General features: G+C 46.1%; 1 protein-coding gene across 1 annotated transcript; it reads right to left on the reverse strand.

The window, feature by feature from the left end:
- Positions 1 to 11,181: 11,181 nt before the first annotated feature.
- LOC120642274 (glutathione hydrolase 1-like) lies at positions 11,182 to 16,807 on the reverse strand. The gene is made up of 7 exons (XM_039918734.1): positions 16,741 to 16,807; positions 16,293 to 16,633; positions 12,839 to 13,354; positions 12,467 to 12,702; positions 12,130 to 12,394; positions 11,853 to 11,990; positions 11,182 to 11,672 (listed from the first exon to the last, which is right to left on the reverse strand). The coding sequence occupies exons 1-7, from the start codon at positions 16,745 to 16,747 to the stop codon at positions 11,451 to 11,453; spliced, it is 1,725 nt and encodes a 574-aa protein (XP_039774668.1). The 5' UTR covers positions 16,748 to 16,807; the 3' UTR covers positions 11,182 to 11,450.
- Between the last annotated feature and the right edge of the window lie 2,345 nt (positions 16,808 to 19,152).

The raw sequence follows: 19,152 nt of genomic DNA on the forward strand, positions 1-19,152 counted from the left end.
TTCCAACCATCTTCTTTGTCTCATATTTAGATCGGCTTGGGTGAAGATATATTTGAGACTCTTATGGTCTGTGTAGATATTGCAATGAGTGCCCATAAGATAGTGTCTCCAAATCTTCAGAGCATGAATGACGGCTGCTAACTCGAGGTCATGAGTAGGATAGTTCTGCTCATGAGACCGAAGAGATCGTGAAGCATAGGCAATGACTCTATTGTCTTGCATGAGCACACAACCAAGACCCGTACCCGACGCGTCATAATACACGTCAAAGGGCTTGGCATTATCAGGTTGAGCTAAGACGGGGGCCTTAGTCAACAACTCCCTTAAAGTATGGAAAGCTTTCTCACATCTTTCATCCCAGACAAATTTCATTCCTTTCTTTAACAGCTCGGTCATAGGCTTGGCAATTTTTGAGAAGTCCGGAATGAATCGACAATAATATCCAGCTAGACCAAGAAAACTGCGAATCTGATGAACGGAAGCAGGAGGTTTCCAGTCCATCACTTCTTGTACCTTACTAGGATCAACGGCTTTGCCTTCACTGGATATAGTATGACCCAAAAATTTTACCCTGTCAAGCCAAAATTCACATTTGGAAAACTTAGCATATAACTGATGATCTCTAAGACGTTGAAGAACGATGCACAAATGTTTGGCATGGTCCTCCTCATTCTTGGAATAAATAAGGATGTCGTCAATGAAAACCACGACAAACTTGTCAAGATCAGGCATGAACACCGAATTCATAAGGTACATGAAATAGGCAGGTGCATTTGTGAGGCCAAAGGACATGACTAAATATTCATATAGTCCATATCTTGTAGAGAATGCGGTTTTAGGAATGTCACAGGGTCGGATTTTGATCTGATGATATCCAGAACGAAGATCCAACTTGGAAAACACCCTAGCTCCAGCCAACTGATCAAATAAAACATCAATGCGGGGAAGGGGATATTTATTTTTGATTGTCACCACATTGAGAGGCCGGTAGTCCACACATAACCTCAAACTATCATCCTTTTTCTTCACAAATAGGGCCGGACAACCCCAAGGTGATGCACTAGGGCGAATGAAACCTTTGTCAAGAAGTTCTTGAAGTTGAATTTTTAATTCAGCCAATTCCTTAGGTGGCATTCTATAGGACCTCTTTGAAATAGGTGCAGTGCCTGGCTGCAATTCAATAACAAACTCTATGTCCCTATCCGGTGGCATTCCTGGCAAGTCATCCGGAAAAACAACGGCAAACTCACATACCACTGGGATTTCTTCTAATCTGGATCCGCTCATGGCATATGCACAGGAATTGGTGCACTCTGGGGAGGGTAAATAAAGAGTAGTGGCTCCTTGGGTTGGAGAGTTTATTTCAACGACTCGGGAAGGAATGTCTAGGGTTACTCCATGTCGAGTCATCCAATCCATTCCCAAAATAACATCCAGGCCTTCCAGTCCTAAGATGACAAGATCGTTGTTGATGATTTTACTACCCAGCTTGATTGGCACAAGCCGTATCATTTGATTAGATGCGACTTTACCACCGGGTGTTGATATCATGTATGACCCCTTCGTATGACAGAAATCAAATCCCATTTTTTGCACCAAATTTTGCACTAATGAAACTATGTGATGCACCGGAATCAAATAATATCACTGCAGGCTTGTGATGGATAGAAAATGTACCCGTCATTACTGGCACTCCTTCCGGCAGTTCTGCAAGAGTGGTGAAGTTGACCCGACCTTGCTTAACCTGAATAGTCTGCCTTCTTCCCTTGTTCTGGTTGCTTTGAGTAGACCCTTGACCCTGGTTTTGTTTCTTAGGTTGCGGACACTCTCGGGCGAAATGAGATGAACTCCCACAGTTGAAGCAACGATTTCCTTCACTTGGACGGGTTGGCTGGGGAGCATTTGGCCTTGGGCCAGTTAACTGAGGAACAGGGGGTCGCATTACACCCTGTTGCTGTGGCGGCCTAAAAACCCAACACCCTGGCGGAGGGGCCTTCTGAGGAATTGTAGGAGAAACATTCTGCATGAAACGATACCTCGATGACTGAGCACTCGAGGGTCCAGGTGGAGCCTTCCGCTTCTTCTCCGCACGATGAGCCACAATGCAATCCTCTTGGGTAATTGCCAGATTAACCAACTCATTGTATGTATCGACTTTAATGGGGTTCAGACGTTCTTTGAGTTTGGTATTGAGTCCTCTGCGGAAGCGGTCACGCTTCTTAGCATCTGTGTCAGCATGATAGCCCGCGTACTGAAAAAGACCATTGAAAGCTTGGGCATATTGGATAACCGTACGAGTCCCTTGAGTAAGAGCCAGGAACTCATTCAGTTTCCTTTCCATAAGACCCTCTGGAATATGGTGACCCCTAAATGCATTCTTGAATTCATTCCAAGTAACAACATGATCGGCCGAAAGCATTCCATGGTAGTTGTCCCACCAAAGACGAGCAGAACCGCGAAGCTGTTGTGCGGCAAAGAGAGTCTTATTTTCCTCCGAACATGGCACCGGAAGTAGTGCAAACTTGGACTCGATTGTGCGAATCCAAGCATCCGCATCCAGTGGTTCTTCTGTCTTGTGGAACAGAGGAGGCTGGGTTGCAAAGAAATCATGATAACCAGCAGCTTGAGGTTGATGGGCGTGGTGTCCACCTCGCTGCTGCCCTTGGACAAGTTGGCGAAGCAACTCAGTCTGGGCGGCCAGGACTTCTGCAATGCCTGGTGGTGGGGGTGGCGGCTGCTGCGATCCGCTACCACTCGCGTTCACGAAACCCTCCGGGTTGCCACGCGTAGATCCCACCATCTGTAACATGCAAAAACTCTTTTGTGAGCAAGTGATATACCATGCCCCAAAGTACAAAAGAGTAAGTGCAGATAAATGAAATTTGCAGGAATTATATAACAACATGGACAAAAGGGTTGTTCGTTTCAAGAACAACTCTTGACAGCAGAGGGGTATTTTAACATTCTACCTCTTTGTATTCTACTCAAGCACTTCGGCAAATAAAGTCCTTTGCTGAGTTCGGTAACTTCCTATATCCAGACACGGCAGACAGAATAGAGTCTAGATAGACCTTAATCGTGAAAAATAACACGTGCTCAGGTGCAAACCTCAGTATTCCCCATTACCCCATGTACTTTGATTGGTTTCCAATTTAAGATCATGATGCATGCACGACCTATTTGTCCTCACAAAACAAACAACTGCCAAATAGTTTTGGACTTACGGGGTTAGCGCCGGTAGCATAGCACAAAATTATGTCTCTCCCTATATATGTCTAGTCGAATTCTAATCGTTATTAACTTAACGTAATCGCGGTTAGTGTACCTGCAAAAGATGCACAGCATGTATATATATGAATATTCACAACTGGACCCTTCGTGCCAGCACTCACGAACGGCCCCCATGTGTCCTACGCCACATGGGTAACGCATATACAATTGCCCACATATTCACCCATACATTGCCATTCACTATAGAAACGGCAGCCATACAATTTTCCGCCGTATGGCCAACGTTAACATACGCTACTCAGTGGCGTATTTACAAGTTCCTTTACTCCCAATATAATCGACCGAGGTCGGTATATTGGTAGCAGCTCAAGTAGGCCACTACTTGAGCACAGCGTTCGGTTCGCATCACCGACGGGAAGGTCAGTCTCCCTCAGCTGACTGAGTATACTTTACTCCCAATATAGTCAACTGATAGTTGGTATATTGGCAGCACCTCAAGTAAGCCATTGCTTGAGGGCAACGTTCGGCTCGCGTCACCGACGGGAAGGTCAGACTCCCTCAGCTGACTGAGGATCCTTACCTTCTTACCTTAGCGTAGTTGCATCGTTACAAAATTTAAGGGTTGATTGAGCACAAAATAAGGTCTGACGGAAAGTAGGTGCTGGAAGTCAGGTATATAAAGACATAAGTTAGATAGCCACCTAGTAACTTCCCATAATTCCCCTAGGGCTTTACGAACTAGACACCATCCTTAACGAACCAACATATTTTACAAACGCAACTGTTATGGTCAAAATTTTAATAAAATTCTTCAAAAACTCGCCACATTCTCCGGTGCACGTTTTGTTCGGCTCTGATACCAGCTGTGGCAGAACCGCCCGACATAAACCGGTTTAAGTACGCTAACCATCGTTGCAAAGGCAATTAGGTTTAACTCGCACAACAGACGGAGCACATCGGAGGTCTGTCGGGTAAAATCCCGATAAAACCACTTAAACCTGGATCGAACAAAGCAGCATAACTCACGCGAAGGCGAGTCTAGAGATTACAACACCTCACAAAATATTACAACACAGAGTGGATCCTTAATTGCAAGTTATAGTTTTCAGGTTCTAGTTCAATTAACCATTCTAGGTGAGCATCTATCCAATAGCATACATGGTGAAAACAATTATCTTTTACCATCCAACCAACCAAATTCATCATCATCATCTTCCACTTCTTACTCTATGTGGCAAAAGGGTTAAGCAGTCTCAATAACCGGTGAGAAACGGACGATTCGAATCGAATTTGTTAACCTGGCCAGGCAGACCTAAACACACGTCACGTGGTTACTCCCAGAGTCACACGTGCAACTTTTCCCTTCAATTCCCGCTTCACGGAACAGGCCCACCGCCCTCAAGTACAGCAGTACGACGACTCTGTACTCGCCATTAGCTAGATGTGAACGAGTTCAAGACGTTGGGGAGTATATTCCGGCTGCGGTTCAATCCAGTACTTAAGCTTACCGATTACCATATTCTCGGCATGTGATTAGTACGTTCAAACGCTTAACCACCACTACCACACACTGCGGCCTTATCACTTTTCACTAAACAGACGGGGCATCCAGAGTATCATGACCCCGCCCGTAGACCTTATAGTGGTAGCAAGTAGTAAACAACCAATTCCTATAATTTCTCGCGAGTGACCGGAAATCACTCGACTTCTACCAAACCATTAGCATAGCTAACTAGCGACCTACACATACTAGTGTTCAATCATTGGTACCTAGGATCATGCAACTAAGGTTCCAGTCAACTCCTGTAACTTAAATGCACAAGTAGATAGGAACAATAATGAGTTACATAATTTAAAACAGAGGGACATGCTCCGGGGCTTGCCTTCCTGGGCGTAACTGGATCTGGGCTCTTCCAAAATCGGGTTCGGGTCTTCAGTAACTTCAATTAGATTCACCTGAGCTTCACGCTGCCCACTCTCGGACTCGGGCACCAGCTCGTAGGTTCCGTCAGCGAGAGTAGTAGTATCTATATGAGATGCACAAGGGTGGGTTGTTGTGATGATAACAACTTATAACTTGCTTCACCATAAAGTTGTAATTTAAACAAAACCCAAAGTTAAAGAGTGAAACACTTCCATTCATATTCTACTGGGCAATCGTTTGTAGAGTAGTAACTCAACATATCTAACTACACAAGACATCATGATCAACAGCACAAGAAAACTATACTAACTTCCTAAACAAGTGGGAGTAGTTTCCTATAGCAATTAAATCATGGTTGGTGAATAAATCAACAACTCAGCACACATATAGTAGCAAATTCAACAAAAATTAAATCAAACAGAAGGTAAACAGAACTAGCTATCCTGCAAAATTCATCCCAAAACTTGTAGCCAAATATACAGAACAATTCATGTAATCAGACAACTCCTAGAACAAGATTGAATTATACAGGTTAGACCAGAGTATAAAACAATCTCAAACTTTAACAGTAGGTCTAAAAAGGGATGAAGTAACTACTGTGCATTTTTCAGGATTTCTTATGCACAGAATTAAATAGGAGAAAATAAACAAAACATACATCAGCTTAATAAGATTAATTTTTAAATCCTGTTCTAGTGATGACCTGGGGCTCAAACTCCATGAACAAGCTAAACTATTCAAAAAGAACACTCAGAAATATTTTCATGATTTATTATCAACATAAACTATTTATCATAATTAATATCTACTAAAGAAGCATTAAATCAAAGAAATATATACACAAATCGAAAAATATTGAAACTTCGACAGTGGTGTTCATTTAGAATTGTAAATACACAGAAAAAGTTTCACACACATATCCATAACAGAACATCCAGAAATAAAAAGTAAGCTACTCTACTAGATCTAGCCAAAACTAGGGTTTCATCTAGTTACAAGTGTTATCTGGTGCTCAAATTTTTACACAAAACCAAGCATGCTATGTATTACCTACCAGCCAAAAATCAGATACAGATACTGAGTAGAACTCCTAGAATAATCATAGTCTACGAAATCTAATATTTTTCCTAGATTAAAATACAGACAGAAAATAAACATGTGCATGTAATAAAAGTTGTATATATCATTGCAAGGATTCCAAAACATTTAGATTTGCATTTTTCTGATTTTTCTACGAATTTCTAGGAATTTTCAAAGTTTGCTATTTTGAGTTCATGGCGTTTTTGCACTTGGCCCCCTGGACTTTTGGCTTCTTCTCCGGGGAGACCCCTGGCCGCGAAACAGAGGAAGGCCGGCGGCGCCATTTCCAGCGCATAGGGTGGCCGGCGGTGGGGGATTCGCAGGGGAAAAGAGAGAGGGGAACTCGAGCTACCTTTGGAGGGTATTGGGGCTCGCGGACGTGGACTGTGGTGGTCTCGCGGCGGAGAGGGGCGGCCGGCGGTGGACTGAACCGGCGGCGGCGGCGTTCCAGCGAGGGAGGGAGGGGATGGCCGGGTGCAAGAGGTTCAGGGCGGCGATGTGGAGCTGGCTGAGGGGTCTGTGGGGCGCGAGAAAGAGCGGAAGAGGGAGCTCCGCGGGAGCCTAGGGTGCGGCGGCACTAATGGCGGCGGCAGCAGCTCAGGACGCCGCGGAGGGCTCGGCTCGGCGCGTGGAGCAGGGAGGGGAGTAGAGGGGGAGGGAGGAGGCCCGTTTGCGCAGCAAGGGGAGGGAGGAGAGCCAGGCGAGGGCGCGAACGGGCTGGGGAATTGGTGCACGGCACTGCTCGGCTCGTTCGTCGTCGTGGCACGCCGACGGCAGTCCTCGGCGTGCGCGTAGGGAGGGAGTGCCGCGTGGAGAGGCCGAGAAGCATCGGGAGCAGCCAGGGACGGGGCACGGTGAGGGCACGGCGCGTGGCCGGCGGCCTTGACTCGACGGCGACCACGGCTCGGCAGAAAACAGGGGAGGGGAGGGAGAGCAGAGAGAGAGATTAAATTGGTTCAAAAATTCGAATTTTTCTCAAAGATTCCTTTTGAAACACGAAAAACTCTGAATACGAAAGTTGTAGAGAATTTCGAATTCTACACTTTTTGTTTCAGGCACCAAAGCGTTTGAGACTCAATTCAAAAGTTAATTTGAAAACCCGACGAATGTACGTTAAAACCCGATTCGATTTAAATTCAAATTTTCTTCGACTTTTGTATGCAAACTTGAAAATATTTGAGCACCAAAGTTGTTCAACATTTAAAACTCTAAAAATTTTATTTCAGGTAAAAGCTCAATTAAACCACGGTTTGAAAATTATTTTAAAACTAACACAACTAAGGTTTTTGAATTGCTAATCATTTCATGTAGACTTGCATTGGGTTAAGGGTACATGACTTGGTGCTAATGACCCTAGTTTAGCTAATGAAACACCTGAGGTGTTACAATGACTTACAACAGAAACTTTCAATTGCAAAGGAAATACAATGACATGATGCATGAGCATCCTACGTTAATCTCTCAACCAAACTGATCATCTACTCACGATTGTAACAACACTATACATGGCTATTATGAGTAATCCCACCCATATCGTTAAATAACTTTTATCCTAAGTCAGAAATTCATTTTAAATTTGTAATATATGTAAATTAGTCATGCTCGTACCACCCCCAGTGTGTTTCGGCTCTGATACCAGCTGTGACGGAACCGCAAAATTAAAACTCTAATTAAGCGTAATGACCGTTATTTGAACACATCGGGCGCATTAGCTTAACAGCTTAATTTGGCGATCCTTTCTCAACTCACGCACCGATCGAAACAACACCGGTAGTTCCATGCGAAGACGGGCGCAGATGGTACAAGCACGACAAATACTTGAAAATACAACAACACGACATAAATACTACATAACTTTTACAAACTAAACTCCAACTACAATAGTTTTACAAAGTTTACATAAATAGAATAATTTACAACTTTACAATAGGGTAGCCAAGTTTAAACGAAAAAGATCCCACAACACCTCTAGTGTTCAGCCTTTAGACAACCGGCCAGACCGGTTCGACCAACCGGTCAGACCGGTCTACATGAAGCTCCCCACGTAGCCACCGGTCCAACAAAACAGACAGGGTGCGCATCTAGCCCACGCATGCATAACCCCTCAGCCTCCTAACCTACTGGTCTCGGTCCATCACTTCCTACCCCTATGCATCTCTGCGGATAAATTTGACGCAGCAGGGGCAGAAATCGACGTCTGGGTGCCCCGAAATAAAATATGGCGGCAACAAACCCTGAGCAACTAATACTCAGCAAGACTTACCCGACCAGTGGGTATAACTTAACCCACATATCTAGACATGTGAGACTTTTGGCTGGTGGTTATTTTGCAGAAAAGCGACTAAAGTAATTCCTTACTTTCAGTATTTTAGCCTCAGATTATATATGAATTCAATTAACTCTAATCTAATATTTGCAGGGATCAACTATAGCAAACATGGTGGTGCAATCCAAATATCTCAATGTGTCCAAGTTTATATATATACATAAATAACTTACATTCTAACATTTTACTACGATGCAGCAAAGAGATCAAGACCCTCATAACTGCGAGACACGGCGAATCGATTCAATTTAACCTTGCAAGGTGGACCTAACCAACACAACACGCATAAGCCCCATCGGACCACACGCACCAACCATTCCCCTCCCCACCTCGAACTACAGGACCGCCCCACCATCATATGGTCAGCCGAGCTCAACGTGAGACCACCAAAAGTAAATACACGCATCCCATTTCTCCGCGACTACTCGACTACCCCAGGAGGTGAGATGGAGTCCTATACTTTCGAAGTGAGGCAGTACTAGGCTTACCGGTTTCGACTACCTCCTACTCCCGGCATGCGGTTAGTACAGTTCAATCCCCGATCAGCACTGCCGACAACGACCGGTCCTTAGTCGACACAGACGGGACTAAGACACCCAGAAACCCTATCCTGTTGTCATTCTTATGTATCCTCATCATTTCCCATCCGGTCTCAATTCTCCATTTATTCCATGTCAAATTCAACATCTCATGTACTGGAATATAATTATATCTCATATCTCGCGAGTAATCGGAAATTACTCGATTTCTAAACATCCTATATCTCGCGAGTGCAAGAGAGCACTCGTCTTCTACCGGAAAATCATTAAGCATAGCACTTCTATCGTCCTATACATACTAGTATAACTCAGGGAATCCTAGGGATCATGCAACTAGAGTTCCAAACCATTCCTAAACCTAATGCACAAGTAATAGTTACGTATATAGGTGTCATAATTTAAAATAATAGGATGTGCACCGGGGCTTGCCTTGAGTCTGCGGCTCAGTGCTCGGGTGAGATGGGCCTTGGGCCGACTCCCCACGATCCTCCTACTGCAGGGCTTGCCCCTGCGGCTCCTGTGGCTCCGCAACCACCTCGTACACAACCTCCTCCGCCGCGGCTGCTACACGTATGCATATGCACATGACATGAGAAGGCATGCATGATTTATAAAAATTATGAGTAACTAATAACCCAATTAATTTCTAACCATTTGTACCAACTACCCCGCATTTCACCCACTCAGCCAATACCCCACCGGTCAGACCGGTCCATCCGACCGGTCAGACCGGTCACACTTAATTCCACCATGCCACCGGTCAGACCGGTCACTCCGACCGGTCAGACCGGTCCTACCCAGAACAAAAGCTAAAATCCATATCGTGGTGACATCCGGCCACTAATCCTAAAACCCTACTAGGAACCAGTTCAGGGATACATTGGAACGTATTTGACCAGAGGGAATCACCTAAAACCATCTAGAAGAGGAGATCGACTATCCCTAGCAAAATACCTTGAATGAGCCTCTTCCCCACGAAAAACTCGGATTCCACTTCACTCCGGGAAGGAGTACATGGCAGAGATGATCCCCCACGTGAATTTAGAGCTCTCCTCGGCCTTGGATCAAATGGAGAGGAAGGATTTGAGGAGTAGGGTTTGGAAAAGAAAAATGAGTGGGAGAGAGCTCAGTAGGCGAGCTGAGTATGGTGAGGGTGAAGGAGTCGGTGAGGGAGAGAGAGTGTGTGGTTTAAATACTGTGGGGCCCAAAACGGTTGAAACCTAGTTTAACCGGTCAGACCGGTCCGGCCTAGGCTGACAGGAGAAGTTTTGGTTTTGTGCTTTGCCGTGTGAGTTTGAAACTAATGACTTTAATTAACTTAATTACCGAGGATAAATACCTGGGGGTTACAGCTCTCAGCCGCAATAATTAAAAAGATCTCATGAGATGGACTTCCAACAATCTACATGAAGAAAACATGATAAATATGGCGGGTTCTTAAGAAATAGTTCAATATAATACATTTGTTAGGTATTGCACGGTGAACCAACCTACTTCATGATTCACAGACATCTATGTAAACAATATTTTAGTTCACTTTATGGTTGGAATCAACATCTAGTTGTAGTTTCGCGTGAGTGATCTGGCCGCTCCTCTCATGTGGCACAATAGGAAGAGTCTGTTGAAATTCACCTACAAACATCATAACCTTCCTCCAAAAGCTTGTGAACAAACCATTGTATCTTGCAATGAGTGCACAATGTTTTCATGTTATTATATTTACCAATATATATCGCAATGAGCGCTCATTATATCTTGAGAAGATCATTGCATGATAAAATCGGGAGTCACCCCATTATGGTGTTTGGAGGTGACTTCTGATTTATTGATGATCACCATGAAAACATGTTTCATGATGAAACGATCGCAGATGTGAATATTTCTCTATATATTTGGTCAAATCGAAAATAGTTTGATTTAGTAGAAATCTAGAAGTAGACATATTTCTCAGTCCAGCTGGAACATAAGTCGACAAATAGTAAAACATAGCAATTGATTAATCCATTGTGAAGCACACAAAGCGAAGGAACGAATTTTTATTGTTAAATGTCTTATTGACAACTTTTTTTTAGGTGTATGTATTTCTTTAGGGGAAGCACCAAACTTTATTGATTGACAATTTTTTTTAGGGGTATGTCTTATTGACAACTGTTGAGCTTCTCCCCATGGCCCATTCCATCTACACAAATGGGCCGGATATTTGAACTAAAATCCTGGTCCATCCGTGGTTTGGGCCTTTCTGTAAGGCCCTGAACAAATACAAGAATGCCGTGTGGCTATTGATCACAATACATATACATATATACGCAGCGGCGGCCAATTAGCCGCGCATCGATCGATCCAAGCTGTTTCAGTAACCAGCCGGGACGCCGCCTTTCCTGGGGTCACTCACGGCGGTGAGGTCGCCGCGGCGCTCCACGTTGTGCACCACGAGCTGGCTTATGGTGCCCCCGGCGAGCGGCGTCAGGGCGTGGCCTCTCCTCTGCAGGTCGGCCCTCGTCGCGGCGTCGACCTCGAAGTGGTCGCCGGTCACCGTCGTCCAGTTCTCGTACTGGACCACGTTCGGGATCAGCTGCGGACATGGCAAGGCAAAACCAGGCTCAGAAGGAAGAGCGTCTCGTCTCTAGGAGGTCGCTGACGAGTCTCTCTCAGCGTTAGGCGTCACGGCATCAGCGCCCCCGGGGCAGAGGACTAAGGTACTCTTCTCATTGATGATTTTCTTTTTGAAAAAAAGAAAAAAGAATTTTCAGACCTGGTGATACACTCTTGGCGCCATGACAGAAGCCAGTGGATCCATGTTATTGACGAAATGGTTGAGGAACACCTCGATCGTTGCAGCAGGGATCTTGGCGCCGCCGCTGGCGCCAACCGCAGCCTTCAGCTTCCCATCCTGCGGCACATAACAGAGCAATCAGAGATTTTCAGAAAGAAAAAAAAACTGCAGTTCGTTCAAAAGAATTGTGCTCGTCTTCAGAACAGCTGCAATTTTCTGGCAGATCGTCTCGACATTCATTTGGCGCTGAAGCTACCTTGAGAACTATGGTCGGAGTCATGGAAGAGAGAGGGCGTTTCAAAGGGCTGACGAAGTTGGCCGGAGTCGGCGGTGGGGAACCGGGGGTCGTGTTCGTGGGCATGGAGAAATCGTCCATCTCGTTGTTGAGCAGAACGCCGGTGCTCGGGGACACGATCAGGGACCCGAAGTACGCGTTGACGGTGCTCGTCATGGAGACCGCGCTCCGCTCGCTGTCGACGACGGACAGGTGGCTGGTTCCATGGTCCTGAAGGATGTTCCACCTGAAACACAAGCTGATGAATGAACATTTCTCTTGCAACAAATGTTTATGTCGAAAAGAAAATGCTACTTACCTTCCACCATAATGTTTGGGGTCAAAGGTCATGTTGTCGTAGATGGTCTTCTTCAGCTCAGCAGCAAATTTCGGGGACATCATGTCAGATACAACCTCACTAACATTCACAAAGTCCGGATCGCCGAGGTTCATCTTCACCGCCATGTAGTGCTTCAAGGACTCGATGAGGCGATGGATTCCAAGGGAGCCAGCAAAGCCAGCAGGGAGACCGTACTGGGCAAGGATGTTCAGAACCTGTTTTGAACAAGGGTGTTTTTAGGACCACGACAAGAGAGAGAGAGAGATCTTTTTCTTTTTCAAGAAACATGAAGAGAGATATGAACAAACGGACAACACCGTACTGTACAGAGCGCAGAGAGAGAGAACTCACAAGCAGCATCCCGGCGCCACCGGCGGACGGCGGCGGCATGGTGACCACCTGAAGGCCCATCACGTTCTCCGCCAGCGGCCGCCGCACCTTGACCTTGTACCTCCTGAGGTCCTCCGCCGTGAGGATGCCCCCGGCCTCCCTCACGTCCGCCACCAGCCGCTCGCCCACCGCGCCGCCGTAGAACACTTCCGGCCCGCGCTCCGCGACGGCCCTCAGCGTCTTGGCGAGCTGGGCGTTGCGGCACACCTCGCCGGCGCGGAGGATGTCGCCGCCGGGGGCGTACACGGCGCGGACGCCCCCGTTGGCCAGGATGCCGTCCCGGGTCGCCTCCATCTGCATCCGCAGGTACGGCGAGACCCGGAACGCCGCCGCGAGCCGCGCCGCCGGCAGGACGAGGCGCCTCCACGGGAGCTTGCCGTGGCGCCTCCACGCCTCGTACAGGCCGGCGATCTCCCCGGGGACGGCTATGGAGAGGGCGCCCCGGGCCTTCAGCGTCGCGTTGCCGCCGTACATGTCCTGAACAACGCATGGTTGGGATCCAGACGACCGTTCATTCAAAGATTCACTCGTTCTTGGAACAACAAAAGCAGGAAACGATCGTTCCTCTGCTCACGATGCCTTAGAGACTGAAACTACTCACAACAGTGTCAATGAGTCATACAATTACAAACTCACATGGCCCTCAATTGGTCCAAGAATGTTATAAAAGAGTTCTTTTTTTTTGCCAATCTCTGTTCTTTAAAACTAGAAGTGATCTGACGATATCTGAAAGGCTGAATCAGTGAGTTCTTTTTTTTTATGTCAGTTAAAAGGACCTGTCATGGGCACATGTGCCTGTGCACTAGTGCGCGTGGACTGATAAAAGGTAGCCGATCTTGGGCACCAATTGTTGGCACCGTAAACATCAACCCTAGCTTGGATTCCTTTTGACTTTCCCAATTCTCGTTGTGCATGCACCGGCCCAGACGCCACAGCTAGCGCACGCAGCATCACTGTTGGGGGCACCGGCAAGTGGACGGCGGAACCGTGAGGCGCCTTCCACACGGCAGGAGAGCAAGGACAGAGACGACTGCGCTGGGAGTAAGGATGGATTCGGATGTCTATTCGAATGTCAGATTTTTGATCATTTTTCTTCGATTATGAACAAATAAAATGTAGAATTTACTATGTAAATTCATAGCTTTGTACTTAACATTGATCTTGTAAAGATTAAAAAAACTAAACCTCAAATTTATCATATATATTCTCAAATAATAGATATAAAAATTCGAATACGGATCGGATACGGATACGAATCTTTTTTCACTTTTTTAATTGTAGGGAGCAAATAATACATAAAAAAATTTATACAAAATTTTATTCTTATGTGTAATAATATGCTTGATATTATAAAAAAAGATTAGCATAAAATTTTAAGCATATCTATTTTACAATATCAAATTTGTTCTAAGAATTCGGATGTTTAGATCCATCCCTAGCTGGGAGATGGCCACAAGACTACAAGGGATAAATTTGCAGCCACATGCTATGGTCCTTCCCACCACTCCAAGGCACATCCCCACCGGCGCAACGACTCTGTCGATGCTGCCGGGAGGAAGACACTGCCTAGCTATCACCGGCAGCGCCCATTCGGCCGTACCTTTTGCAAGTTACTACAAATCCTGCTTGATTTTTTCACTGAAAGATGGACCAGATCCTGAAGCAACAACAGCCATGTGAATCAACTACCAGCTACTGGCTTTGTATCTGGCATGCATGGTTAGTTTATGCTCCATCCGCTTGTCGCATTCCTTCACAAAAATATAGCTCTAGTCATGAGACCTTGTTATAAATCTAGGCAATTTTCGGTATATTTTAATTCCAAAATTAAATGTATAAACTAGCAATATTTCTATGACTTTAAGGAGTAAAATAAAACATGTGAACATGTTTATACTTATCACACATATAAGCATAAACAATATAAATAACCAAAGTTTCAGGGAGTACCCTAAAGCGGGGCCGTTGCCGGAGGCATTGGCTGCGCTGTTACCAACTGGAGTAGACATCTACTCGGTTGGCCTCAGTCGAAGTAGTCGAACTAAATCGGTGCAGGAAGAAGTTCGCAGTGCAGTCCCACGAACGGTCACCAAGATGTAGTCGACGTAGTCGTTCGGCCACCAGAATGTAGTCGACGTAGTCGTTCGGCTCGTCCACCAGGAAGTAGTCGTACAATCGGGCAAAGCCTTAGTATTTTTGAGCAGTCACGCTAAAGCGAGTAGTCGTACAATCGGGCAAAGCCTTAGTATTTTTGAGCAGTCACGCTAAAGCGTTACCCAAAAACCTGATTGCCCGCCTATCCCGTGCAGGATCTAAAGGCGAGCAAGGTTTCGGAGGCCTGCTCACGCTAATTCTGTGCGCGTAGAAATTAGCGTTGGGGAACTCAGTTGTTGCAACTGGAGAGGGAGAAGAGAGAGGTTTCGGAGGCCTGCTCACGCTAATTCTGTGAGAGAGGTTTCGGAGGCCTGCTCACGCTAATTCTGTGCGCGCAGAAATCTCAAATTCAGGATCTTCCGCTGCACGGATTTCCTGGGAGAACTCAGTTGTTGCAACTGGAGAGGGAGAAGAGAGAGGTTTCGGAGGCCTGCTCACGCTAATTCTGTGCGCGCAGAAATTAGCGTTGGGGAACTCAGTTGTTGCAACTGTAGAGGGAGAAGAGAGGAGCCGAGTTGCCTCAGAACTCAGTTGTTGCAACTGGAGAGGGAGAAGAGAGAGGTTTCGGAGGCCTGCTCACGCTAATTCTGTGCGCGCAGAAATTAGCGTTGGGGAACTCAGTTGTTGCAACTGTAGAGGGAGAAGAGAGGAGCCGAGTTGCCTCAGTGCTCTGGTGCAGGATGGATGAGGGGAATGGCACTATGGCCATTAATTACAGATTTAATTGCACATTTAATCGCACGATTAATTGCTGCGCCTCGGCCTCGGCCACGGCCACGGCCACGGCCCGGCCCGGCGAGGCGAGCGAGCGCGCGCGCGCGTGGTTCACCATCCTCCTCTTACCGGCTTCACAAGTGGTGTACAAGAAGTCCACCTTTTAAGTCGGTTGAGATCCTCCTCAATTCCCGGTACGGAATTAAACATTGATTCCCTAGCATTAATAGTGGGCTTTAAATTCTTTTAATGCTTTAGAATAAATGGGCCAAGCCCATTACTCCAACAGACCTCTAGTCAACCCGAGACCTCTATCGCAAAATGGTTAGTTTCCTGGGGTCGTCTCGATCGCAACGAACTGTGCCATGAGACCTCTAGTCAACCCGAGCTATTGGCTATTGCCTAGCAAGAATTGTCGTCGATGTACTGGCTGGTCTACTGCTACGTTGTGACAAGTACGAGAAGGAAAAATGCTGGTTCGTTCGGGGCAAGTCGCTGGCAAATTCCTGCGGTGAAGACGAGGCGGGCAGTGACGTTGACGGCTCACCTTGGAGGCGGCGAGAGGCGCGGTCTCGCGGGAGTCGTACACGACCGCCGTGCCGTCGGCGAGCCTGACGAGCATGAAGGCGCCGCCGCCGACGCCGCTGGAGGCCGGGCTGACCACGCCGAGGCACAGCGCGGCGGCCACGGCCGCGTCCACGGCGCCGCCGCCGTCGCGGAGCGCGTCGCGGCCGGCCCTCGAGCACCGCCCGTCGTCCGCGGCCACGGCGCCGTGCGGCGACGTCCCCACCTCCCTGCGCCCCGCGGGCGCCGGCGACGCAGCGGCGGCGACCAGGAGGAGGAAGAGGAGGGGTGCGGCGGTGGCCGGCGCCCATTCGAGGCGTCGGTCTGCAGGGGCACGGTGGGAACAGGGGAGCTTAGCAAGCGGAACATAACAGACAGTGGTTTACACTGTGCAAGCTACCGTGGGAAGGAAAGGGAGAAAGATCGCGTACCCGCCATGGCGTGGGTGAAGAAGAGGAGTTCGAGGAAAGACCGGTGAGCTAAAATGAAAGCCTCCGAGGCCTGGGTTTCAGCCCGACAATGTACTGGGTTTTATAGACATGGCAAAGGCCCAAGCAAATGTTTACTACACGTCGTGGTAAACTGTTGCCTTGTATAACTAGACTAGATAGGCAATCAATTACCAAGTCTATACGAAAACATGTGTACTCCCTCTGTCCCAAAAAATAAGTTATCATAGAATTATAGAATAAATTAATAAAAAGGTAAAATGATCATATTTGCCCCTATTTATAATTCGTATTTGACATTAATTGATTCTTGCATACACATACACTTTCTAAGTAGGGTATAACTTGTTTTTGGGGCAAATTTTAAATCTTGTGACTTATGTATTAAGATAGAGGGAGTAATTTTGCTATAGTTCGAGGGTGCAAATCGAACTTTTCCTAATATTCATAGTGTTGTATCTCTTCTCTACTATTATTTGACTCTTAAATGTAACAAAAAAAAAGTTGACTGCAATTTCGAATTGGTTATGGATTTTGAACATTAAAAATAGTAAAACTGAGCAATGTTTGTGACACAATGACTAGAAAGCACCGGATCCTACTTAATTATCTGGTCAACTGAGCAATGTTTTCAAAGGGAAACAAGAGGGTAGAAATCACTATCTTTCTTTCCAGTCCGGTTCCTTGCAATTGGAAAGGTCAAATAAACCGCCAGAGAGTAACTAGTTCACCACTACTGCCTCCATCCTATATTCCTATTCCTAATCCTGTGAGTAGGTTTTTTTTCTGTTGCTCAATGTTTCTCTGTTTTCTACCGTACGTGTTTCTATATTGTGAACTTACTATGCAAATATAGTCTATATTTTATCCATGACTATTGTAGCCTGTGAGTTGACTAGCTATGACATTGCACCTATGGTAGCGTCTGGTCATCATTTTGTAACGTAATCAGATTGCGGCGGAGAAGCAATAATCACGTTACTTGCATTTGGTCGAGGTGGCATGGAAATGGAATCGGTTACCAGCATATTCTCAATCCTGTTACCGCCGCCCGTACGTGGTCTGTTAATGCATGGCGTAGCTAGTACGTACGCCGCGCTGCCGGTGGACGCACAGGCACGCAGCTCCGAAAACAAGCTTTTGCTAGAAGCTGAAATTTTCAATGAAAGTGTTATCTGATACTGCTACATTTTAAACCAAACAAAGTGTGCAATCACTCATCCCAGCTTCAATTACACCGTGAACTGATTTCATTTGAGTTTGCATTACCACTCCTTTTACCAAACACCACCTATGATGTGAGAGCAATGGCAATGAACACATCCGCTGATATCCCTAGCACAATGACCTGTCGAATTGCTAATAGGCAACAGGTCAGATCGAGGTAGCAGACAAGCACATAGCATTATAAACTTAAAAGATAAAAGAATACACTGGGCAGATATAAAATGACGTACGTAGTACAAATTGGCTGGTGAAGTCCTGTAGTATTTGATATTTCAATCCGGCCCTGATGTCAAATACTACGTTCTTCTGTCCTTCTTCCCCTCAATTTCTTCCATTGACTTCAGGATTTCTTTTAGGTTGGTTTGAATCATATGACCCAGGACATGGCTGTGATGAACTGATGGCTCAATGCAGCAAAATGACATTCCTTTTCACAAAAAAGAAAAAGATGGCATTCCTGATCCTGGATCAGATCCAGCGGTTGAAGAGCCAGCATGATAAATCTTATCAGAAATCGATCACGGGCAAAGAAAGAGACAATAGGGTGAGCGGCACCACGCGAGAAAGGCTAGTCGGATCACGTTGGCCTTCCCGTCGCTGTCACCATGGACCGGCGCCAACTATAAACAAACAGGAATGGATGAACAATGCAGCTTTTTTTGGAAGAAAAAACAAAGGACACGTACAATTGGCAGGGAACGCAATATTTGAATAATCGGCAGATCGCGCGTCCAAAATTCTGATCAGTTTAAGGCCGCTGGATTGAGTTTACACTAACAGAATTTCTGACTAAGATCGTACAGGGCCCATACTGATTGGATATGATGTCCTCACGAAATCGTAGTCGACGACACTGAAATGGGCAGCAAAATTGGATATGATGTTAGCAAAATGTTCAATAGATTTCGTACAAATACAAATACTTCCTTTGGAATGCCAGAGTCCTGGCACGGTGCCCAGCAAGGAATTGAAAAAAACACGTTGCCACTCGGCAAAATTATGAATTGAGACTTGTCAGTCTAACAAGTGGTGGGCTCGGGGTACCCTGTGTTTGATTGAGCTACGTATCGATCTGATGTGTCTTTTTAAAATGCTTGGAAGAATAAACATTTCAAGTCGTACGTGGCGTTGATCTGATGTACCGCTCCGTTCAGAAGGAAATTCTCT

Source organism: Panicum virgatum, chromosome 7K, assembly GCF_016808335.1.
Source record: "Panicum virgatum strain AP13 chromosome 7K, P.virgatum_v5, whole genome shotgun sequence".
NCBI lineage: Eukaryota > Viridiplantae > Streptophyta > Magnoliopsida > Poales > Poaceae > Panicum > Panicum virgatum.

What these genes read in the sequence shown, in the direction of transcription:
- LOC120642274 (XM_039918734.1), bottom strand. An exon ending in GTGGCGCCGGGATGCTGCTT is followed by an intron (nt 12,703 to 12,838) that starts GTGAGTTCTCTC and finishes TGTTCAAAACAG; the next exon opens with GTTCTGAACATCCTTGCCCA. An exon ending in CGCCAAGAGTGTATCACCAG is followed by an intron (nt 11,673 to 11,852) that starts GTCTGAAAATTC and finishes CCATGTCCGCAG; the next exon opens with CTGATCCCGAACGTGGTCCA.